Here is a 25,568-nt window from a genome sequence, read left to right as displayed (position 1 = left end):
TCTTCCCCTGATTGCTGCAGCCTCTAAAAGAAATGCATCCACAATTCAATCCATCTGAAACTCCATATGTAGAATTGCCATGCTGTTCCCAAGAAATGAACATCACTGCAAAAACAAGCTAACTGGATACCTGTAAAACAACATGGTGAGTTTCTACTCTCTTTTTGACTGTTACATTTATCAGTAAAAGAGACATTCCTCCAACTAGCTTCCAGACTATTTAGAGATGCACCAACATACAACCTTAGAAATCTTAACCAATCAAGTTCTAGCTTACCCCCCCCCCCCCCCATTGGCGTCAGTGCACAGACAAAGCTTTCTTGGTCCCTTGTCCCAAACTGGTGGAATATCTTCTTTCTTTTCTTATAGCTCATTTCTCTTACCCCATTTTCCAATCAGAACTAAAAGCAAATTACAAGACTGTGAAATTGCAAATGCTTGCTCTCTCTTTCTGGTCATAGTACTTGACCTGTTCCTGGTTTACTTCCCAGTACACATCTTACCCTTACTCTACTTTTCATTATGGTTCTTTCAGCATGCCAACTCTGATACCTACTCTCTATACATATAATGCATGTATATAGTGTGTTTAGTCAGTCAACTCTATATGTAATGTCATATATTAGCTGTCTTTATACCCTCAAGCCAACTCTAATATTCACTTTTTATATAGTACATGTATTATTACTGCATTTTATCTTTCACTTTGTATATAATGTCATTTATCTATTGCGTTTTACTTCTAGGTTTAGACTGAAATAGGTCAAATGGAATCAGTGTTCTACCCTGGTTAACAGATTTAAAATTGAATTAACAAATTAATTAATTAATATTAATTTAAATTAAATTAATATATATGTATAGCACTTTATCTTGACTGGCTTTCCAAAGACTTGCAGCTGGCTATATTGCTGAAGCCTGATATTCCCATGATGACAAGTATGTCATAAGAGACTTAACACTCTTTGAGACCAGCATTAGTATGCAAACAGCTTAGGAGAAGAAGGGTGGGGTTCACATGCTACTGTTTTTATCATATGTTTACACTTGTTTTGATATACAGTGATTATTTGAGGGAGGATGGCTTCAAGATATGATGCATTCCTGCTCTGGGGCTGGATTATGCTAATTTAATGATCATGTAGACAATGCTTTACAATACCTGCCACATTAACTTTCTGAGAATCACAATTTATGTAGAACTGTGCCATCAAACTGTCAGCACTTGTGTGCTACATTATTTGCTGTCTCTCAAAACAAAATTTGCATCACCACTTAATGTGTACTACAGTAAGAGGGACCGGTGTCCTCCTTAATCTACCTAAATAATGGAACTGACAATAGATTCTTTTATGCAGCTTTTTTTCTTTTCTTTTTTTCAGAAAGACAGGAACATGTTAATGTGATGTCAATGCTGATATTTTCTGTAACATTCTTAAGTTATGTTGTTGTGCTTCAGGTGGTAGATATAATCAAGCACAGCCATCAGCTATGACCTAACTCCACCCAGTGTTGCTGTCTTTGTTAATGCTTTTACTCTTAAGATCAGGAACGATTCAGTTACCTACTTGTCTGCCTTTGTGGATATCTGTAGTGGTCAGCAGTTAAGATTTCCTTTTCTGCTATTCCTGTTTCAGCATCATTTTAATATTTTATTCTTGCCTTCAGGGTGCATGCAGAGGAATTGCATTGGGCTAGGAAAATACTTCTGCACTACTTTGTTCTTTTCTGCCCCTTTTGCTGCCAAAATCTTGGTCGTAATATCCCTAATGAGAATGTTCTCTCATTTAAAGCCTAAGAAGTTTAAACCTTCCCGCTGTTTCTGCATTTACCAGCTTACAAACCAAGACCTACCATAGCAATGTGTCTGCCTCTTGGATAAATGCTTTTTCCACCTCTCACTGTCTGTGTTTCTGAATGTCTTCTCCATTCTGTGGCTGCAGATATTTTTCCATGCACATTTGGCAAATATGCTATTTACTTTATACATGATTTCTTTGTTTCCTTTTCTTGGTAGTTGTGTATGCTTTTGAATGGGAGTTGATCTAAATGGCACACTGCTAGTTATCCACTCTTGGGCTATCACATAATGCCATTCTGTGTGATAGTCAGAGCCATGCATGCATCCCAGCATGGAAACAAGAGCAAAGACTGTTACTGAGGTATAGATGATAGAAGAGCAAATCCCAAGAGCTATGGAGTGCAGAAAGCTTCCTTATAGATTAACTGATACAACTAGTAATTGCATGTTCTTTATGGTTGGCACAATACACAGATGTACTTTCCTATACCCATTTTTTAAATTCATTTTACATATTCTTTCAGGAAGAGGAGTAAGAATAAATGAATGTTTTTATCATGGTATTAGTTGATAAGCAGTTAAAAATAAGAAACTCTTCCAAGAAATAAATGCATAAAAGTACTAAAAACAAAATCCGTGACTTGAAAATTAAGACTTCTTGCTACACACACTGGGATAATGCACATCTTAAATTTATAGGTGGATTTCCTTTCTTTGTTATGAATTTTCTTGTCAAACAGTGCATGCAATTATACTCATCAAGCACTTGTAATATTTCATACTAACTTTCTTTTATTCATTTTGAATTCAGGCAGTTGGGAAGATTTTCTCTGGATTGGCACAATGCGGTGCTTGGGGCTGCTTTGACGAATTTAACCGCATAGATGCCTCTGTACTTTCAGTGATTTCCTCTCAGATCCAGACAATTCGAAATGCACTAATCCATCACTTGAAAAGATTTCAGGTTAGAATTTAATTATGTAGAAACAGTGAATGTAAAATGAGGTCCCATTGAACTTTTCATTTTTTTCCTTATTAAGATAGCTTCCCTTCTGACTTTTTTTTTTTTTTTTTGTAGTTTGAAGGACAGGAAATTGCAATGGATGATAGAATGGGAATTTTTATTACCATGAATCCTGGTTATGCAGGTCGTACTGAACTGCCTGAATCTGTGAAGGCTTTGTTTAGGCCTGTGGTAGTCATTGTCCCTGATCTTCAACAGATCTGTGAAATCATGCTTTTTTCTGAAGGATTTCTTATGGCTAAGGTAAGTACTTCAATTTCAAATTGCTGTCTTGTTTAAAATATTCACTGTTGTTGGTATTTGATCAATGATGGTGTAAACACTATATATTTTATTATCCAGTTGGTCATTGGTCAGCCAGATAAATTCTTCATCATGCCTTCTGTGGAGCCGATTTTAACAAGTGTCATTTCATATACTGACATTTCAAATTGAAATTTATATAAGCACTATTACAAAAAATTAATAATGACAGAATAAGAATAAAATATCAACAAACTCAATTCAGATAACAAATATAAAAAAGAGTATAAGGCTCTCACACATTAATTTCCAAATTCCATGTCAAAAAGATAAGTTTTGAGAAACCTTTTAATGTCATCAGTGGTTGGGAGTGTCCCTGGTCACCTCTTTAGGAGGTGCCAAAGACATGGCTGCCAGAAAGTGAAAAAACTGCCAGAGTGCAAGCAAAACTCTTATTTAATGAAATACAGTGAAGTGCTTTTCGTTAGTAAAATAACAGACTTAAAAAAACTCTTATTTAATGAAATACAGTGAAGCACTTTTCGTTTGTAAAATAACAAACTTCATCAGTCTTATGAAGTTTATTTTACAAACGAAAAGCATTTCACTGTATTTCATTAAATAAGAGTTTTGCTTGCACCCTGGCCATTTTTTTGTGATTTCTACAGTTTGTTTTTTGTTTTTTCATTTTTAGAAAGTTAAAGAAAACTTGCAGATGAGTTCAGCCAAGCCCTTGTACTCCATAATATCCCACAGGTAGAAGAGCACAAGCTGCTAAGGTGAGGGCCACCCAAGTTGTGTAGGACAAGCTAGACCATAATGTTTGTCTGCTGGAATGTTTTCTCTGACTCTTTCATTTCAGTACATTTAATCACAGTTGCGAGCCAGTGAACTGCATTCCCCAACATGCAATTAATATAATTTTGTCATGACGGTAGTTAATGTTATGCCTTAAGGGGTATGTAGAGTTAGTACCTAATACCCTATATATTATATTTCTGACAAAAACTGCATTCATTGTCTAGGTAAAAGGAGATTGTTGACTCTCGTTTGTGTTTAAAAGTCTTCTGGAATTTCTGCTTATAATTAAAAATCTGCTCAAATAACAGAATCAATGAAAGTCATTTTGGTAGACATAAAAACAACCCAAACCAAGTTCACTGAATATTAGGAGATGAACACAAATGTACTAGCCATAACAAAATAATAATAATAATTTGTAGCATTGAAGCAGCCACTTGTATTGCAAAAGGCAGTGGTTAGAACTTATGTCCTAAGTTACAAATGGACTTCTTCACACAGTTATAATACAATTAATGAACATTTAAACACCCCTGTAAATCCACCTTTTATTAAAAACAAACCACATGGACCAATGTAAAATCACATTATGACCCAACAAATACATAGTTCCACAAATCTTAAATTAATCGTATAAAAATCTGTTTGCAAAAACTTCATTGTGTCAGTCTCCGGCTTTTAGTTTATTTCAAGTTTGATGTTAATGTATTTTATTGAAGCCTGACAGGATATAGACACCTAATAATGGCTGTTAAAATAGTTATTTTTTCTTTGAAACTAATTAGTGCCTTCATCTCTGTCGGGCAAAACAACTCATAACACTAAAATGCAAACTTGTTCAATAATGTGCATTTAATGGAATGTCTAAACAAGGCGTATTATTCATTTTAATACCATTAAGTTGTTCTTTCTTCTTCTTCTCCTACCCCACCTCCCCAGTACCTGACTAATGGTGCCTCCATCTGTACCCAATAGACCCATTTGCCTTCATTAGTATTGAGACCCAGGTATACCCAGAATGGCCTATTTGTTTCTGCTCAGGAAGCCTAATCAGATGATTGGTTCCTACTGTAGAAAGATGTAGGTAGTAGGGAACAGGCTAAGTTTGGGTCCTGGAGACTGGACTACCCATATGTCTGTCAGACAACTTGCAGGCTTGCATTTGCTGCCTGGTCAGTAGGAGGAGTAGGCATTCATGCTGCCATAAATGCTTCAGCTTTCCCCTTGCTGTGGAGAGCTCTTCTGTGAAAACACAAGCCAGCCTGTTCATTACAGGCAGGTAATACACTTAGATACCATTTGTCACCAATGCCATATGCCTAGTTGCCTCTTTCCCCTCAGGGGTGAACAAACTAGCACTGGCCACTGAGAGTCATCTTCCCTAACTTGGACCTGCAGATGCCCCTGCAGCCTAATCAAACTCTCACTGTGTGGGCTGTAGTCAGGGTTCACTCCCCATATGGCGTCAGACCAGGAAGCATTAAGAAATTCTTGATATCATCAACACATGGAAATACTTACAAGTTGTGCAAGAAGCTACATAAATAATATTCTTTGTGTGTAGTTGAAGTCCCTCTTAATGTCATACGTTTTCCCTGTTCTATTACCCAAGTTGTAGGGGCTGTTGATCACATATTTACATGTCTACAGACATTACAGAACCCGACAGATCATCTATTAGACCTTTACTCTGTCCAAAGACTGTGTCTACATGCTGTGAATAAAGTTAGACAACAGTGTTCCCTTTATTTGATAACTTCCAGTAGCAATGTAACACCATGGGGGTGCTCAAGTTAGAAACAGTGTTTCATGATGACTCAGAGAGCAAATGTCTGTAGTGTGACAAGATGACATTTTGCTGCAGAAAATGTAAGGTTTTCAGAGACTAAATATTTGAACAGGAGAGACAACCACTAATAAATGAAACATGATGTAGTAGCCGATTAAGATACACTTTACCTTAGAGTTGTACTTCTAAGCTTTTCAAAGTCTCAGAATGAAATTTCGAGTGGAAGAATCAGTTTTAATGTATACACATTTTTTATGTTTAAAATACTGTTAAATCTTTGGTTCTACTATATCAGGAGAGCCCTTTGAAGTATGGTTAAGTCCAACCAGCAGTTGTGTAATATTCACGCATTTTTGATAACTCGTTCTATTGGTTGGATGACAATAAATTAAAAAAAAAATAAGCAAAGTTATAGGCATTTATAAATATGGTATTGGGAAATATATTTTTATAGATTGTTCTAAGATTTTATCTTACCAATTTGTAATAATTTCTGTTCTCCACTACGTAAAGAGTATAAATGTAAGTGCATTTCATTCTACTCTGCTTCGTGCTTTTACATTTTTGTATCATATCATGCATTCTCACAATATGCTCCACATATTGTAACACAGAAATTTGCAAGATATGCCTACAAACGGTTTCACTTCTTAATCTCGAATTTCAGTAACTTGAGACCATAAAGGCGAAAACAAGAATGTCGAAAGCGCATAAGCACGAATTCGAATATCTCAAATCTGTACTTATGCACCTCCAGTACATTGTGTGTAGTGTTATGGTGCCTGAAATCGCAAGTAAGTGAGTGTTTGTGTGTGTTTTTATATGGTGTGTGTTTGGGTAAGGGTAGGGAGGTGTAAATGTGAGAGTGTTGGAATTGTTGATGTTTGTATATGTGTGATGTGTATTTGTGTGTGAGCGAGTGGAGGATGGCATGGTTTGTGGTATTTTTTTATTTATTTTATGTGTGACCTCAGAGTTGGTATATATAAGTAGGGGGTGCATGGGGCTTGCCCCCTGCTTATATGTAGTGTAGGGTTGTGTGGTTTGTGTGTTGTGGGTGGAATGGTGTGTATGTTCAGTGGTGTATGGTGTATGCATGTTCGTGATTGTGTGATTCAGGTTTGTGGGTTTCAGTGTTGTGAATGGTTCGACTTCATAGTCTCGGGTTACTGAATTTCGAGATTTCAGTAATTTGAGATTATGAAGTGAAATCCTACAAACTGACCTAGACTTTGCAAGGTGAGGCAGTGTTAAAAGTTAATCTGCATATCCACAATACTCAGTGCACTATATCCAAAGATTTCTGAATGTAATAAATGATGATTCACAAAACTGTATTTTCCATTGCAAACGTAAATAATAAATGTTTAGATGTCAGTGTAACTGTTGAATTTGCAGTACCTTAATGTCTAAAGTAATCTATAGGGTACTGTATTTACATGCTAAATGCATTGTCAGGTATTTCATACTTCCCAGACCAAAATGTCAACTAGGTCTTAAAGGTAGAATGCATTACATACTTTAACACCTTTATTAAATAATCACTTAAGCTGTAAGCAAACATATATTAATATAAAAGAAAACAAACTATATTAGCATGTTTCCATTTACATATATTATACATTGCATAGCTATCGTTAGTCCAACATCACATAAATTGCTCAATTCCTGCCTTCCCTTAAACTCACTCCTCCTTCAGAAAAAATTTCTGCATGTATAACAGAAATCTTTTTAATCCATACTCCTTAATGCTTAATCTTATTGTGTTCCCATAAATATGGGTATTGCTGAACCATTTCATGGGTGGGTACATAATGTTTGTCTTTCCTCTACAAATCCAAACTGATCAGTATACCTTTGCTATTCTTTTTGCTAATAATCACATAAATACATTGTAATTGTGGTTTAAAATTGAAATGGGTTTATATGAATCTGGGTTTGATGGGTCTTTCTTGTCTTTAGGTATTACAACTGTGAATGCTGCCAGCCTAGCTAGATAAAATTTAGTAGATAATTGTATGTCATTTGTAAATATTAATATTATCTATAGGCTTGGTTTACAAATATAAAGAGAACTATATGTTATGATTAAAAACTATATGTTGTACTGAGCGTCAAAAATGTAACCCCAGTGTACTATGCTGGACGAAAACTGATAAGTCAAGCATTGTATGACTGATCTCAAGCTCGGAGACAGGATGTCTGGGCCAGGAAATTATTTTTATTGTCTTGATTTAAGAGATAATTACTAAGGCTTTACATGTACAATGTCTTTTATTGCTGTGGCTTCCTGACCAGGTGCGGCTTACTAAGAAATGTAAATTTTGAGTTTCTCTCAGCCTGGGAATCAGATAAATGTCAAGAATGATGTAATGTGAAATTACTTAGCAGTACTGTGTTATCAATTTAAGACTTTCTCAGAGAGAGAGAGAATTAAGCATTTTTGGATTTTGTCCGAACCTGAACACATCAACTCACCAGCACTCTGCATTTGTCTCTAAGTAGGATCTTAGATCTTAGTATTTCTCTTAGAGTTAGATAGAAATTTAGCCAGATTAGTCTAGCTGTTTTCTATATTTATGTCTAACTGATCTACAGTATTATTTTAAAGCATTTTCCTGTGATCTCTGAACTCTGTAATGTCATTGTGTTGTAGTAATAAGTATTGTCTTGTGTTTTTATTATTTATTATTAAATATTTTGGACCTTTCAACTGTGTCTGTTTTGTGTAGAGATAATTTAAGCTCTTAGAGTACATTACATGTCTTCGATGATACTGTCCAAGCCACTCAAATACCTTTAGCCCTGGGTCACAGTTCCTATTTGGATAACAGTAATATTATACAGTGAAATTGGTCACCCTTTGGGAAGGACTTTATTAGTAGCTGATAAGAGTAGTTGGTGGTAGTCATTACTACCTTATAGCCCAGCAGGAGGGGACATAGTTGGAATACCTGTGCCAGCCTTCCCCAGGAGTGTGTGCATTTGTAATGAAACCAAATCTCAAAGTTTGTATGTATCAACTACTTGGGCAGGGACATGAAGCACTGGTTGAATAGAGAGGGTACTGGAGATTTTGGCCTGACTACTCAGCTGAGATCTGAACCCTGTAGCTGTGCCAGTGGGGAATCTTATTGGGGATCTGCAGAGAAAGGGAGAAACCATCCCCAGACTGTGATCTCTGTGTGCTCTTAAGGAAAATTGTACTTTACTGTGTGTGTACTTATTATCCTTCCCAATGTGCATGCCCCTCACTGGTGCTAGTGGTGACTATTGAGGCTCCTTGTTTATTGGGCCAGTGCACTGGCATCACAACAGTCACCACAGCTTTCTTCCAAGTTGTTGATGTTTCCTGTCCATTTAAAATGCTGTTAAACCAAACCTTCCAGATCTTTATCATTTTCTTCCCTCCTAACTTCCAAGGAATAGTACCTGTTTCTGCAGATTAAATATGAGTCATCATTTTTATCGCATTTCCTGTCTTAACTGTTGACTGCTGAGCCTCATCTACCTCTAACCATAGCATACTTAAGTCTTCCATAAATATTTCTATTTGTACTCATTCTTTATTTTCTACATTTCACTGCTTTATAGAAAATTTCTTAAAATTTCCAAAATATCTCTAATACGTCAACAGGATCTCTGGTTACTTTTCATGTTATAAATTGGTGAAAATATTTTCTACTTTCTGTTGCCTAAGTCATTGTGCTGAAGGTGTTTGTGCTCTTAAGTTATTATAAAAAAAAAAAAAAAAAAAAAAGTTGCTTAACAGCAGCCTTTCCAAACTCATGTAGATTATCCAGATAGTTTTCTCTTTAGGACTCTGCATTTGCGCCACATCTTGCTGTGTGAGATTTCTCTTATTCTGCAATACTTTAACCTTTGTCAGCCCCTGTAAAAAATCCTAATGCTTCTTAACCATGTTTCTTTGTCCTTTATTTTTACACTATTTTTAAACTCCATTTTCATTTTATCCCACTCATTATCTCTAATTTCCGAAGACATTTCTATCTTCCCTAATAAGTCTCGAATAATTTCCACTACCTATTCCTTTAATTTCTCTTTTTAACAGTTAAGTAGGAAAGTGACAGTGTCTCATTTGTACTTCATTACCCTGCATTTTATCTTAGCTTTTATTGGTATATTATCTGAAATATTTTTGGAAGTCTGTCAAAGCTTTCAATTAAATGCAAGCATTCCTATAACATATAATTTCCATCTAGTCTAGCCCAGTTATTTTACCATAGGGAATAATATGTAAATTCTAAGTTTCTACTATTGAACGAATGTCTCACATACCAGATATTTTCATAGATTTCTTCAGAAATCTACTCTTGTTTTGTTATATTTTGCCTTCCAGGTTTCCCAGATCCATCCCTACTGTTGCAAATCAAGTTCCAACCCCTACCAATAAGTAGTATTCCCTGCTGAAAGCTCATTATTTCTACCCAAATTTCCTTAAGCTCCACAATACCAGTTTTTGATGTAATATAAATACACATCAGTGTAATCTTCCTCCATTGCCAATAGTTTTTTTACTACCACAAATCTGCCATTATTATCTTCTATTCCTATTGGAGTTATTCTAGCAATTTATGTAATTACTCTCCATTTCCTTTGTCCCTGATTTTCTTCCAAATATCCATTTTGAAATCCTTTCTTTATCAAATTCACATCCTCATTTATTTCCAAACATGTCTTCTGCAGCATTGTTATTTGCACTATGCATTTCTTAATATAATTCAATACTCTTATCTTTTTGTCTGTACCTGTTTTATCCCTGTAAGGCTATTTACATTCCAAAATAATATGGATAGCTGATAAGACATTATTGTTCCCACCTGTTATACATGACAGATTTTTTTCAATGTGTATTTCCAACTTTTGTGTTACATGTACATACATGTTTGGCAGGTTGATCTTTTATACAGTTGTTTCTTGACGTCTTCATTTGAACATATGTCACATTTTCAAGGCTTTTTGTTTTAATGAAAACCCTCAAAAAAACTAAATATATTTTCAAACACCCATATAACCTATTAACTTAGAAGAAACAAACACAACTATGTACATCTTGAAAAATTTAAGTTTAACCCTCCAGAGAGGAACAGTTAACCCAAGCAGACAGCTGCACTCACAAACATTACCTAACCTAAAATGAAGGTTATCCATGCTAAAGTGCCTTGTAGAGACTGCTCCCACTTATGATTGTTGTCCATTTTTCTTATTTCTAGTCCCCTTCCAGGTATGAAAAGCAGCTTGTATTCTTTCAGAAAACATTACCTTTTAGCCTTAAGAAAAAGTGCACTATCTATCTTTAAAATTAAATTATACTCTGTTTTATTAAATGCATTGAAGTATTAAATCTGCTAGGTAGGCTGCTATCTGTTTTCACTTCCAGTAATTTCAGACTTTATTTTTTACTGAACTACTTGCCTTTGTACTTTTAAATGTTGCATTACCCTTGGCAAACAGTGCTTGGAGCTCTCAAGATTAATTGCTTGCACCTGGAGACAAGTTGTCTCAATGGAAACATAGCAATGAGAAACAGAAACAGCTAACAACTCAGCAGAAATGTGTAAGAGTGCTTGTCAATTGCGCTCAGAAGAGAACAAAATGTACAACTGCCTTCAGCTGAAGACCCACTGACTTCCACTGAGCATTAACTAATGGGAAAAAAAAACAAGCTAATATCATTTCAAATGCAAGTAACTTAGTGTGGCATTCATCATTGTGTCTTGTTTTGTAAGCCCACTTGCATTAATCCAGTCATTTACCTATGCAAAAATAAGAGAAAGCATCTTACCTCTACAGTTAATATAATCAGTGCAATTTTATACCCCCCACCCAATTCTAGCAGCCCAATATTACAGCATATTAACTTAAACTTGCTCTTGTCCAGTCTGTTTTCTGTTTTTACATTGTAAAGCCTATATTTCTTAAAACGAACAAAACACGTTCTTAGTTTGATATCTTAATTGCATACAGCAATTGTTGAAAAGACTCAGCCTCACCCTGCATTTAAAATACCCCTGACTACATACTACACAAAACTGTTTTACTATATAACATACAGTTTATATTATGAAATGATTTATACAAATATTATTTAAGAACATCATTTGTTTTACTTAAATTTAGCTGTTCCCTTTGTGTCCTTCTAAACATTAATGTCATAAAATGGGATGTATGCTTTACAGTCAACCCTCAAGTTTAACAGAGTCAACAAAAGTCAATTTTTTTGCAAAGCCATATTTCACAAATATAATGGAAGCTTTATAGTCTCACATTTATTCATTAATTTTAGTGTTGCTAGTCTTCCTGTTCATCTCCATCTCCCAATACTAGACTCTGGTTCAAGTCTCAGGTACTCCTGGTTATTCTAGTCAACTCCTATGCTTTTTTCTGTCTTCCAAGCATTTTCCTTCGGAACATTGGAAAAGGTTTCACTGGCAAAATCTCTCTATGGGCCTTATTGTCAGAAGAATGACAAACAGAGTCTCCTCCTGGTTGATGTCTCACTTTTTGTTGAATAAACTTTTGTATTTCATCTTTAGCCTGTTCAGCATCAAAACTGTATGTGATTCTACAGGAAAAGATAGTCTAAAGACAGCTGAATATAGGAGTTTGAACCCCCTACCTGCCTTTCAAAAGTCTGTAATTGCTGGGATAAATTTGCTTCTCTTCTTCCTGGTGTACAGTGAATAATCATTTTCCCAAACACTCTGCTGTCTCCAGTTTTTATAGTCTTCCTTCTGCCATGGTTTTGTCAGGACCAACTGTTTCTGCTGGTATGATTATATCTTTACTAATACAGATCTTGACTAATTTCCACCATGAATGGCGCATATAGTCGATGTGCCCTTTCACTTAAAAATTCTGCTGTGGAATACTATTGTATTTTCTTATTTGTGCTTTGATAAAATTAATACAATCTGTTCCTTGAAGTTTCCCTGGCACAGCAGAAAATCTAGTTTTCTCTGTGTGCTCTGTAATCTAACTACCAATCTGATGCTGTCATAGGTTCATAGTTCATAATTTAGTACTAGGCTAACTGCCCTTGGGGCCATTTTTAGCCTAGCCAATTACCCCAAGTGAGAATCAAACCCTGCACCTTGTGTCTGTAAGGTAAACACCTTAACCATTATGCTAACCTCCCTTTTGGATCCATTTCCCTCAATTTCATTAATTCCTCAACAAGTGGGTTCAGATCTGACCCTCGGATGTACCTCAGATACTTTTTACAGCTCGTGGATACAGGAAGCTCTCGAGCTCCTTCCCTACCCATAACACTCTAGTCCCCTACCATATCCCTGATCTTGTTTGCTGCCTTCATGTACATACATGGTCTCTGTTAGCTCTCAAGCTTTAGTGTTGTTCTTTGGAGTGAAGTAGGGTATTTAAATGTATTACCTTCTCTAGTTATTTTTTATATTGTATCCCTCCCTTATCCTTCCTACACTTATCAGTGTATTTTAACTTACCATTACTGGTAATCCTTTTTTTTTCTTTTGCTCTTATATCCCTTGTGGTAACTTCTTTAATTACCAATTTTTTCACTTTCTTCCTTCTTTCTTTAAAAAATATGTTTTTTTTCTTTCTATTCTTAAGACTGTATTTTTTCTTCAGTATGGCTGAAAAACCTTCAGGGTTTAAAAAATTTGAAGATTGTGGGTATAAAAATTCCTCTTTCAGATGCACATGATTCCTATGTGTATTTAGGCCCTCAGCATTTGAAACAGTCTTGCAACATTTATAAGGCCTTTAATCCATGGACCTTAGTGGGCCACAAAAATAAAATAATTTTGAAAGATTTATTACCAACTTCATTTTCTGAGTCTTTATCTGGAGCTCAAACTTCCAAGAGATTAGAGAAGGAAGAGCCCAGAAAGCGTCCATTGGGCCCTTCTGGATCCTCCACTCCTAGATCTGATACTAATCTTGAGCCTTCACTCAAGATGTCTAAACAATATGATCCAAGTTCATCAGATCCAAAGACTAAGCCCTAGGATCAGACACCTTCTTATAACTTATCCACATCCTCAGATCCGATACACTAAGAGCCCAAAAATCTTCCTAGGACCCGATATGCATCATTTGCAGACCCTGTTCCTTCCCATCTTCCATTGCTCTTCCCATGGAGATACCATCCTTCTAGGACCCTTTCAGTGGCCTTTTCTTCTCATTCTTCAAGGAGTCTGACAGAAGCAGATGTAGATAGAATGATGAGGAAATTTCTCTCAGCACAAATTCAGATGGGAGTTCTCCCGGCTCCTAGCCCGTCAGGTCAGGAGACTTTCACCAGTACTACTCCACCTGTTTTGGCTTCTTCTGTGATTCGAACTTCAGCTTCAGAGCTTTTAGATCTGAGATTTCCGAAACCATCTATGTCGGATCTGAAGATTATTGCATCTTTTGCTCCAATACCTTCTCTGAGTGGCTTAGCTCTGAACATGTCAGAGCCAGATGACTCATGGATGGATAGTGCCATTGCCGGATTGAGGTGTTGGAGTTGACTGCAAAGTTGTTGGAGTTGTCTCTGTCCCTCAGAGCCTCAGCTTTAGACAGCTCAGCTCCTACCTTTGCCTCAAGTGGACTGCCTTCCAGTCAGAGGGAGCCGATGGTTTAGAAGAATGTCTTCTCAGCACCGTTGATGTCCTTCTCCCCAGGGCATTCTGTCTTTGCAGTAGTAGAGAGAGCACTCTCTACTTCTAGAGAAAGGACAGTTCTCTCCTCTTGGATATGTCTTCCCAGTCTCATATGTCTTTGTGCCTGGAACCTTAACTCTTTACTCCACAGAGATAGTCAGCCCAAAGTCTGCAGACTACCCAACAAGGCGTACTCATATCTTCTGATATTTTTTTTAAACATCCTGCCGAAGAAGTCCCTAGAAAGAGAAAGTGCAAGGGGAGGCACTTAGACTCTCCTCAAGAGTTGGTCACAGAAGATACCAATTTTGATGAGGAGGAAGGATCACCAAGATAACCCCCTGCTGACATCTCCTTTGGAGACATCCTGGAGATTTTCAAGCAAATGGGTGGTTGGTCTACTGATAACCCTTCCCAAGACGAATCTGTATTCCTGGAAGCCTTTGATCTGGCCCATCTATCTCCTGGGTGATTCCGCCTTCCAATGAGCTCATTGATTTGATATCTAGGGTGGTGTAGAAGGAGCCCAACTCCTGTGAGCTGATCTCCAAGAGACCAGACAGGATCCAGGCAATACTGAATGGAAGAAAATTTTGGAGTAACGGAGTACCAGTAGATGCCACGGTCATAGCGGCAGCCACAAAGAAGGAATTCACATAACAGTTCATCTGTCCATCTCCCTAACAGGGAGTCCAGGGCATTGGACAGATTTGGGAAGTGTGGATATGCTTCAGCAACTTTTGCACTCAGGTTGCTGATTTATTTAGTACACTTCACCAGACTTCCAGAGGGATTTTATTGAAGAACTATCCAAATCTCTATCCGGGCCCATCACTTTTGAGGCTGAAACCTCTGTTGTCTCATATTTGGCTGCCCTACAGTTCATTTCACTTTCATCCATGAGGCTCATTTCACATGCAGCTGAAGGTACCTCAAGGGCAGCAGGTTCAGGCATTTCCATTGGACATGCTTAGATGTGCCTGTGAGATTTTGCAGAGCCCTTCAAGTCCTCCTTTGTCAATGCATCCTTTGATGAAAGTTCTTTGTTTGGCCCCAGAATTAAAGAAACACTAACCAGATGTGAGCAGGGTTGTAAGACCCTGCCTACAGTGGGATTACGTTTTTCAACTCCTCAAAGAACCTTCTCTAGGAATCAATGAGGTGGTTGAAAAATCTGGTTCAGAAAATCGCAGGGTCATGTCCATGATTCCCATTAGAGTTCCCTCTCTGTCCCTGGGGGAACTATCAACATTTGTAACACCACCCACACAGCAGAGAAGGACTGGAGAATCAAAGATCTAGAGACACTTTCTTTGACAGATCCTTCTAGTTCTCTGGAAAAGAGGCACAATTGTCCACCTCTGCAGCAGAGAGCCTGGCTAGACATTACAAAAGATACATGGGTGCAGAGGATTATTTCCAGAGGTTATATAATACTCTTTTCCCTCCCCCCTTAACAGTAAACAAAAATTCTCGATGTTCCACCCAGTCAGAGGAAAGCAGCAGCACTAGAAATAGAAAACTGCTAGAAGAATGAGTCATCCCAGAGGTCCCCCTCTTCAGAAGGAGTCTGGAACTTACTTGATTCTTTTTAATGCCAAAGAAAACAGGGGACTAGAGACCAATTTTGTATCTCAGCAATCTGAACAAATCTGTTTGGTACACAAAGCTCTGAATGGTCACAGTTCAGTCCATTTTGCCTTTCCTGCACAAGGATGACTGGATGTGCTCAGTAGATCTTTAGGATGTGTATTATCACATAAAAATGCACAGACAGTCCAGAAGACACCTACACTTCTGGCTGGGAGCCAGTCATTACCAATTCAGAGCTCTGCCCTTTGGCCTCACTACAGCCCCCAGGGTGTTTATCAAATGCATGGCAGTAGTAGCAGCTCACTTGAGACTGCACGGATTCCAAGTGTTTCAATACTTGGATACTTGACTCATAACCAGTCCAACCAAGCATATTCTGATAAAAACATGGGATTATGTATTCAATCTTTGCTGCCATCTATGAATTATCTTCAATCACAATAAATTTCAGCTGGAACCTTCTCAAATATTAGAGTTCATAGGGGTCTTATTTAATACGGTATCAGTGGCAGCATCCCTTCCCTTACCAAGGCTTTAGACTATTTGATTTCAAGTTAAAAAGATAATTCAACATTTTTCTCTATCAGGTCAATTGATTCTGCAAATGTCTACTGCAGTAGTTCTGATTTCATTAGCAAGATAGCATAAGAGAATTCTTCAGTTGACCCTTACTCAGTGGTCTGTTCTGCACCAACCTATGTCCACCCAGATCAGAATTACTCAGGCATGCATAAAGTACCTTTTGTGGTGGATTTGCTCAGATCAGATATTACAAGGCCCATCCCTTCATTCTTCCTCAGCCCAAAGCCATAGTGATCATGGACGCTTCCCAAATTGGGTGGGTGGGGGGCACTTCTTGGGAAAGACCGTCCAAGGCACCTGGTCGCATTAGTGGTCAACATGCATATCAATGTCCTGGAAATTAGAGCAGTAATAATAGTGTTGCAGACCTTTCAAGACTCTCTTCCTTTCAGGAGTATTGAGATTCAGATGGACAATACGTCAGTCATATGGTACATCAACAAACAAGGAGGAACCAGATCTTACCTCTTATGTTGAGATGCTTTTAGAGTATGGCAATAGGAAATCTCTTCCAATCGATTTCTGATAGCAACACACATTCTGGGGAAATCCAGCATGATAGCAGACAAGTTGAGCAGGTACATTTCATTGCCTCACAAGTGGTCTCTCAAGATGAAAATTGTGGAAAAGATATTCCACCAATGGGGCCAACCTTGCTGTGATCTCTTTGCATCCCCCTTCAACAGCAAGTGCAGCAGGTTCTTTGCCCTGATTCCCCCACTAGGGGGTTCACTGAGAGATGCTGTCCTTCATGATTGGTCCACATGGTCTCCTTTACACTTACCCCCCCAACTCCTATAATCCCCAACGTTTCTCCAGAAAGCATCTCAAATGAAGAACAGTCACCCTCATTGCACCTTATTGGCCTTTTCAGATTTGGTTCCCCTTTCTCTGGCCTCATCTAGTTTGCCCACCATGGATTCTGGATCAAATTCCAGACCTCAAGTCTCATTCGATGGGCATGATTCACCCAGACATTTCAGGCCTAAAGTTGACCACATGGTTTCTGCACTTCCATTAATAACCAGACAACCAAGACTCTCACCCCCTGTATGTCACATTCTTTTGTCTTCCCATAAAGCTTCCACTAGAAAGATTTATAGAAGCAAATGGAAAGATTTGCTTTTTGGGCACAACAAAGAGAAACTGATCATTTATCAGCACCAGTACATAGAGTTCTTGAGTTTTTGGCTGCAAATTTGAATGAAAGGACAAGCGCCCTGACTATTAAAGTTCAATTAGGTGTGATTTATTTTTAATTTCCACATAGAACTATACAATTCCTCCTTAGCTTCTTCAAAAGTTTGTAAGGCCTTTAATAAGGGGAATTTTTCTTCTTAGACCCCTTTTTAAAGATCCAACTGTGCAATGGGATTTCAATTTAGTATTACAAGCTTTAACTCAATTTCCATTTGAACCATCAGCAAAGTTTGAACTAAAACTTTTAACCTGAAAAACTAACTTTTTAGCAGCTATAACCTCTGCTCAGAGTCTCTGAACTTCAAGCCCTATCTACTAAATCTCCTTATTTAAACTTCCATAAAGATAGGGTAACATTATGAACTAACCCATCCTTCCTTCCTAAGGTGGTATCAGAATCCAACATCAGTCAGTCTACTAATCTTCCAGTTCTCTTTCCAAATTTCATGAATAAAGGCAAATAAGAATACATGTTATATTTGTTGGATGTTCATAGACAGTTGTGTTTCTATTTGCATAGAACAAAAGAATTGAGAAAACAATTTGTTTCTTTTGCAGAATCTAAATTGGGCGAACCAGTTACCAAAGTAACTCTAGTCAAATGGTTAATGGATTGCATTTCCTTTGTCTACAACAAATTAGATGTGTCTTTGTTGAAACCTTTAAGAGCCCATTCAACCAATTCCATGGCAACTTCATCAGTATTTTTATCCAGGTCTTCCATGGAGAATATCAGTGTGGCTGCAACCTGGGCTAATCCTGATACATTTATTCATTACACATTGGATCTAGTCTCTAGGGGAACAGCAGCCTTGGGCTCAACAGTGCTCAGGAATATCCTTCCCTAGAGTTTTCCCAGGATTCAGGTAGCTGGGGACTCTATCCCACTTGTTTATGAATGAATGAAAAATGACAACATCAGATAAAGAAGTTATGTACTCACCACAATGTTCCATCTCTGTTGTCCATTTTTATTCTTCCTCAACTTCTGTCCCTCCAACCCCCTTCCATTTGGTTTGTGACTTCTGAAAGAACAAGAGGATGCTAAAGGACCAGTGTTCCTGCCTTTGATCTCCAGGTATTGGTTTCTCATTTTAAAATCGTTTCTAATTTTTTGTTATGCTAAAAGACCAGCAAACAAGATGTGAGGTATGGTAGGGGGCTAAAGCATTATGCGTAATGGAGAAGCGCAAGAGCTTCTAGTATCCATGAGCTGTAAAAAAAGTGTCCGAGTGAGATCCGAGGGTTGGATCCAAACCCACTTGAGTAAGAATGAAAATAGACAACACAGATGGAATGTTGTGATGAGTACATAACTTCTTTTTTTTAAAAAAACAGCTCTTCTTTTGAAGTGTCATACTCAGCCACCCTTTTTCTTTATTCCAACCTCTGATTTATGCAGTTTTATCAGTTCAAATGAATAGGTAGTTAAAGCTTCTTTTATTTTTCCAGCTTTTAGTTATTTGAGTTGGTATACTCCTTCAGTGTTTCATTTATTTTAATCAGCTCTGAGTACATTTGATTTATTTTTCCTTTAAATTACTGGAACCCATTTCTTGTACCAAAGCTGAAACTTGAACTGCATTTTGCTGAACAGCTGTATAATTCTTCCCATTCAGTGTTTTCTCTTCTCCTTTCCTAGGTGATTTTCTTTCATGTTCTCTAATTTTTTTTCTTTGCTGGCATCCAGACAGTGCACTTACTAGCCAATAACTGAATTTTACTCAGTTTCTTTTTTCACACTGGGAGAGCTATACTTAAGCTGTTGAGCAGTGTACATCCATTTTAGAGCACCATACATTGAGAATTAACATTTATGGGGATGTATTAGTTTAACCAAAATGTAAGTAAAAAAATGCTATATGCATGTCTTTTTGCTGATTTATTTATTAATTATACAGAGTATTTTGAAATGAGTGTAAGTAATTTCCAGTATTTATATCAGAGGAAACAGATAAACTAGAAAATCAAAGCAACACACTATAATTTTCAGTTTTTGCAAAGTCATTTGCTACTTTAACACTTGAAGTATAACTGGATGCCTTAGAAAATGGGGAGGTAGCACAGAAGTGCAGCAATGTGGTCATCTGAATTCCTCCAAATTATGCTGTGTTCTTGATTTATTGACCATGTTATTTTAAGGTGTGAAATCCCTGTTAACTGTATAAGGAGGACTACACACAAGCTCAAAGGCTATAGGCGCAGCTTGATTACAGTGATTGCTTCCATATAGGGCATTACACAAGACTGCAAAATATGCAGTGCAGTGATACCCAGCCAAATACAGCACAACTGCAGGCAAGTCTCAGCCATCTGTACAGCATGAAAAAAGTCAGAAAAAAGATAAAACAGAAATCGCAAAAACAAATGTTTTTTTTTTTTTTTTTAATCTCTGCAGGACCTTACCTTGGGGCTTGTCTTCCTGCATGCAGTCTTTAAGAGGCATATGGTCCACCCATTCCCCTGGTGGTGAAAGTCAGGTGGTAGTGAGTGGGCCAACTTTTTTGTCCTGTGGTCCTTACCTTCCCCTGGTAGTGCACCCCCTCCTCTTGGCAGCTTATCGGTTTCTGCTGTGTGCTGCCTGCCACAGGGCTGTCTTTTCACATGTTGAATCCAGCAGCTTTGTGCATGCACACCATGACAGTACACCTTCTAGCTCTCATCCAATTGGCAAACCAGAACGGCCTTCCTACATCCACGATGGCTAAGCTAACTGCAGCTGCTCAGTCCTATTCTCTCTTGCAAATCCATTTGGCACCCATGCTGCTAATTGAACTTGGGTCACCAATAAGTGCCAGTATTCTTGCTGGTCATTACCTGCTTTCCTCAAATATCCTTTCTGTGGTCCAGCATAATTTTGAAATTAGTTCTTGTTTATTTAAAAAAAGTTTAAATCTCCACAGCCTTTACCAAAAAAAAAAATCTTAATTCCTCATCAGAAATTTGTCAGCTGTAATGGCTCTGATGTGTTAAGAATCTACATCGTATGTGATACCCATGTGTCAGGCTTTCAACTAATTCTGAGGAGTCATAGGTTGACCACTTTCACTAGAAATAGATTTGCATTTCATTTTTGTTTTACTGACAGTTTACTCTAAAGCTCATCCTCAACACAATGTCTGGCTACTAACACCAGCCTGAGTTCTCTCAGCTTTGCCTAAATTCTTGTTTTGTGGTTGGGCCAGTAGAATGTTATAAACCCCCTCTCAGTGTTCGTGTAACAGCACAGAATTATTTTTTTATCGTTTAGTCTAGTTGTTAACCTAGTGATGCTAGTGGATAGGCTTTTAGCCATATGGCATTTCAGCTGTTTTGGATGGGCACTTTGAAAATATGTATAACTTTTGCTTTCACATTAATTCTTAAAATTTGAGAATAATGTTTGTTGACATTTTTAAGCAGTTTTATATCAAAGCACTGCATTGTTTGATGAGACACTTTTGCAGTGAATTGAAAGAAATCAGTGGAAGCATTAACATAATACAGACATTCACTAAACCCATAAAAGTCCCCTGGGTTTAAAAAAGGGTGTCAATGAAGTGAGTAGAGAAATATTGTCGGAGAACCCAGAGTGCATGATATGGTTTCCTTCCTGCTTTACCATTAAATTGGTATAGCTGAGGACCATAGAATGCCCAATTTGCTATGGCAGAAAATAGTTTTGTAGTATTTCTATCGAATGTTTAAAAATGGTGTCTAGAATATTGCCACAAAATGCTGCAGTTATCTCAGTGTAATTTTTACTTGCCCAGTTATTGTCCTGCAGTAACATTGTTTCAGCCAAAATGCCCATTTCTTAAGGTGCCATGGAATATAATGACTGAATATCTGTCACAAGTAAAATATTGCTGCTTTCAACTGTATATTACTGATTTTGTGAACACAGTCAAATGAGTCTCCCACATAGGAAGGAATATTTATTACAATAGATTTAATTATTTTATCCTCTAATAATGCTAGGGGTTCTGTTTTAGGGCCTGTGCCAGAAACTATAACCTTTACTTAACTTGTAACATAACAGGAAAAACAGATGGTGTTTATGAACACTTTGCATATCTTGTTAATCCCTATATGGGGAGACTTTACATAAATTACATCAAAGAATGCAAGCAAATATTTATGCTGGTAAAAGCAAATAAATACATTGTTTTGTTTAGACATTCCATTAGTGTACACCCTTCAAGAATTGTTGCTTTTTGTTTTCCTTTCCACTGCCTAAAAGGGTTGTTTAAACTGACAGAAGAGGACATTGTATTGCTACTGGGCAGAAGAGAACTTTTGACAGCTGTTATTTATTGCCAGTATCCTGCCTGGCATTAAAGGCTATGTTGACATTACACCTAAAATAAAAACCAAGATACTGAAATAATTAGATTTTTAAATAGCTTGATTACAATTTTATGCAATTAATTTTAGATTTGCTTTCATCGTGTTATAATTTGGTTTTGCTTTTTCTTACATTGTCTAATTTTATTCCAGTTATTAGCTTGTTTAATATGGAGGAGGTTTGTGAAGCTATTTAAATGTGCTTTAATTGTATAGTTGTCTGAAAAAAGTCACTTTGCAAAGTAGGATGAAGGCACTCACCACTGTGTAATATAATAAAAGCATCTGTTCGGAGTACAAGTTTGTTTTGTTAATTTTCAAGTTCAGATTCAGATGCATTTGAGGGTTTGCAACCTACACACAAATACAGAATTCACAAAATAAAATAAAGTAGAGAGTAATAGAGGATAGAAGAAAAATGCACAATAAGCTAGTACAGTGCAATACTGGAGACAGATGTCTTACTTCATATGCAAGACCAAATAGGCAAGTCTTATGAGATTGATTAAAATCGATGACTAAGATTTTACAAAGATACAGATCCTGAATTACAAAGAAAGGCTCACTGGAAGGTTTTAGGCAGACCTTTAGAACCTCCAACAACAGTTCATGGGTGGAAGATTGTAGAGTACAAGCTGAAGTATGCTAATGCTAGGCCATTACATTTTTAAGAGAAGGGGGACCCAAGTTGTGAAGGGCCAAATAAACAAGAACCAGTACTTTGATAGTGAGTCACTTTTCGGGTTCTGCGCCCCTTCCTGCAACCAGTTTGTCCCATTAGTTTTTACTTCACAGTGAGAGTCCTTCAACCCACTGGTGAAGGTGAGAGGTGTAAGAGAGTGAACCATTCTGCAGATCCTGCAAAGTGTCCTGTTCTCAACCCCCCTCCATGGCAGCCATGCAAGTACTGCTACAGCTGCCTCAGGAGGTTCAATGGGACTTTTGTACATACTCAACCTCCCAACCAAGTGCCATATCACTTGCAGTTAGATCATGCAAGGCTTTTCATGCTGCAGAAATACACCTGCATTTCTGCAGGTGTCAGCAATGCAGTGAGCCAAGCTAACACCCTTATCCCCTAGATGGTTGAATCAGCATTGGCCAGTCACGCTTATCCTTCTTCACCTGGGCCCTCCAGCACCGTACTGCTAATTGAACACAGGCTATCTGGGGTGCTGTTAAGGTTTAATCCCTCTGCATCATGGGACCCTTTGAAATGATTTTTGAAAGTTTTTGCAGATATGTTGATGAGATATCATTACAGAACTAAGATTAACATGTCTACAGTAAATAATGAATCACTGATTACAGATTACATTACATGGAAATGAAAATATAGTTTATACAGTATACTTTAATTTCCATTTCAAGTATCTAATGAATGAAACAAATACTCCATCTGTGAAAATGTCACATTCTTAGATTGTATTATCACTATTTACTCCCTTATTTAACATGTCATGATTTGCTGTCACAGTCAAGCCCCATTAAGTTCCTTAAAATTGACCATTTTATTAGATGTTAAAATGGATTACAAGTTAAAACACTCATGAACAGCTGTTGAATTTTATATGGCATGGTCTAGCAGCAGCAGGCCTATTAGCACAGAAAGTATGTGAGATTGGTTGATGGGTCTTGGTCACACAGGTTAGCTTTGGCAGCCTGCCTTACCTTGGGGAGTCAAGGTGCTGCTTACTTGTCTTCTAGCTGTGTCCATATCTGTTTAGGCCACACAAGGCAGTTTAACTACATGTGGGGTATTGTGTATGTCCTAGTGTACAGGAAGGAGTGACTAGGAAAAAAAAACATTCTTCTTATGTTTTCTTCCTTCTAAATCACCTGTACACCACTAATTCCTCTCAGAGCGTGGAGAAGTCAATTCTGACTCATTTCTGTGTCTGGGATTTACACTAAGAATTTTGTTTAGTCAGCACATGAGAAACCGAATGGCAGTAAGGAGAGAAATATCATGGGAGTGGCTAACAAGAATACTGGAAGCTTAGATAAGGTTGAGAAATGATTGAACCATAAAAGAAGCAGAGGTGATTTGCAGAAGTTTGAACCCTAACCTTTGTTTTGCAATTTTAGTGAATCATGATTTACAGAACTGTCACGTAGATAAACCCCTCTGGAAAAACATCTGGGCAAAGTGACATTGATAAGTTGGAAGAACCAGATTCTTAGCCCTTTGATGCTATTGACCATGGTGCTGGTATCAGACTGACTGCCAGAGAAGATAGCCCTTGAGATGGAATGAAGCAGCAACTTACCTTCTGTCTTACTTTGGGGGAAAGTATGGTAAATTAAAGTTATGTACTCACCATAACTATGAATCTGTGTTGTCCATTTTCATTCTTCCTTAACATATGGGTTACATATCTGACCTCAAATCTGACTTGGCTGCATTACACAGACTTATGGCTCCAACTCTCAAGCTCCTTCCTTTACCCATAATGCGTTAGTCAGCCTACAATAACTCTATCAAGTTTGTTGCCTTATAGATCCTAAGATATACTATGATAAAGGAAATAACAGAAAGGCTAGGGTTCAAACCTGGAATGAAAGGTTCCAAGATATTCATTAGATCAGAAGATAGCAGGAAGGAGGGAGGGGAGTTTAGGAAGAATGAAAATGGACAATACAGATGCATAGTTATGGTGAGTACATGACTTTAATATCTGATGTTGACTTTTCATTCTTCCTCATATTATGGGACAGAGTCCCCAGCTACATGAATCGTGGGTAGCCCTCATGGAAGAATATTCCAGAGAACTGCTGAACCAAAAGCATCTCTTCTTCCGTATGGGTATTAAGGTAGCTGCTGCACAAATATCATCAAAGGAAGTTCTAGACCAGAAGGCAGAAAAAGTGACCATAGATTTGGTTCAATGTGTCTAAGAGGTTTTGGTAGGGAAAGACCTTGCTGGGAACATACAAACGAAATGAAGTGACAAATCCATTTGACCAGGGAAACTTTAAACAATGGGGATCCCAGTCTGTTCAGTGAGAAAGAAATAAACTACTGGTCTGTATTCCTAAAATCCTTTGTCCTGTGTAAATGAAAACACAGTTGTCTATGCACATCTAAAAAATGTAGCATGTATTCTCCCTTATTTGAAAAATTATGAAAGAAGACAAGCACATGAATTGTTTGATTGATATTCAATTCAGAAGCTACTTTATGTAAGAAGGCTGGATTAGTTCATAAGGTAACTCTATCTGTGTGAAAAACAATGTAAGGGGGGTTGAATTATAGAGCCTGAAGTTTTTAAATTCTTGCAGATGTAATAGCTACTATAGATGCTGTTTTCCAAGACAAAAAATTTAAATCAGTTTTGGATGAAGGGTCAAAAGGTTGCGTCGACCCCTGAAGCATGACTGTCAAATCCCAAGGAGGTGATGGATCTTTCATTGGAGGCCTGAGTAAAAAGGTGCCCTTTAGGAAAGCATAGCACAATTTGGAAGAAGCTACAGAACAAACTTTTTTCCTGAATGAAAATTTGCTATTGCTGTTAACTGTCCTTTGTGGAATAACTAGCACCTTCCTGAAGAAGAGAAGCT

At 37.5% G+C, this 25,568-nt stretch overlaps 1 protein-coding gene across 1 annotated transcript in view; it reads left to right on the top strand.

Annotated features, from left to right (window-relative positions):
* DNAH10 (dynein axonemal heavy chain 10) overlaps positions 1-25,568 on the top strand; it is a 5,879,077-nt gene that overhangs the window by 3,084,789 nt on the left and 2,768,720 nt on the right. Inside the window, exons 35-36 of the mRNA XM_044069759.1 lie at positions 2,613-2,765; positions 2,880-3,068. Coding sequence (XP_043925694.1) covers positions 2,613-2,765; positions 2,880-3,068 — 342 coding nt within the window. The remainder of the gene's footprint in view (positions 1-2,612; positions 2,766-2,879; positions 3,069-25,568) is intronic.

The sequence above is a fragment of the Protopterus annectens genome, chromosome 4.part0 (assembly GCF_019279795.1).
Source record: "Protopterus annectens isolate FY-2018-M chromosome 4.part0, PAN1.0, whole genome shotgun sequence".
Lineage (NCBI taxonomy): Eukaryota > Metazoa > Chordata > Ceratodontiformes > Protopteridae > Protopterus > Protopterus annectens.
Note: the sequence above shows the minus strand (reverse complement) of the source record. Positions and strands in the feature narration are given on the sequence as shown.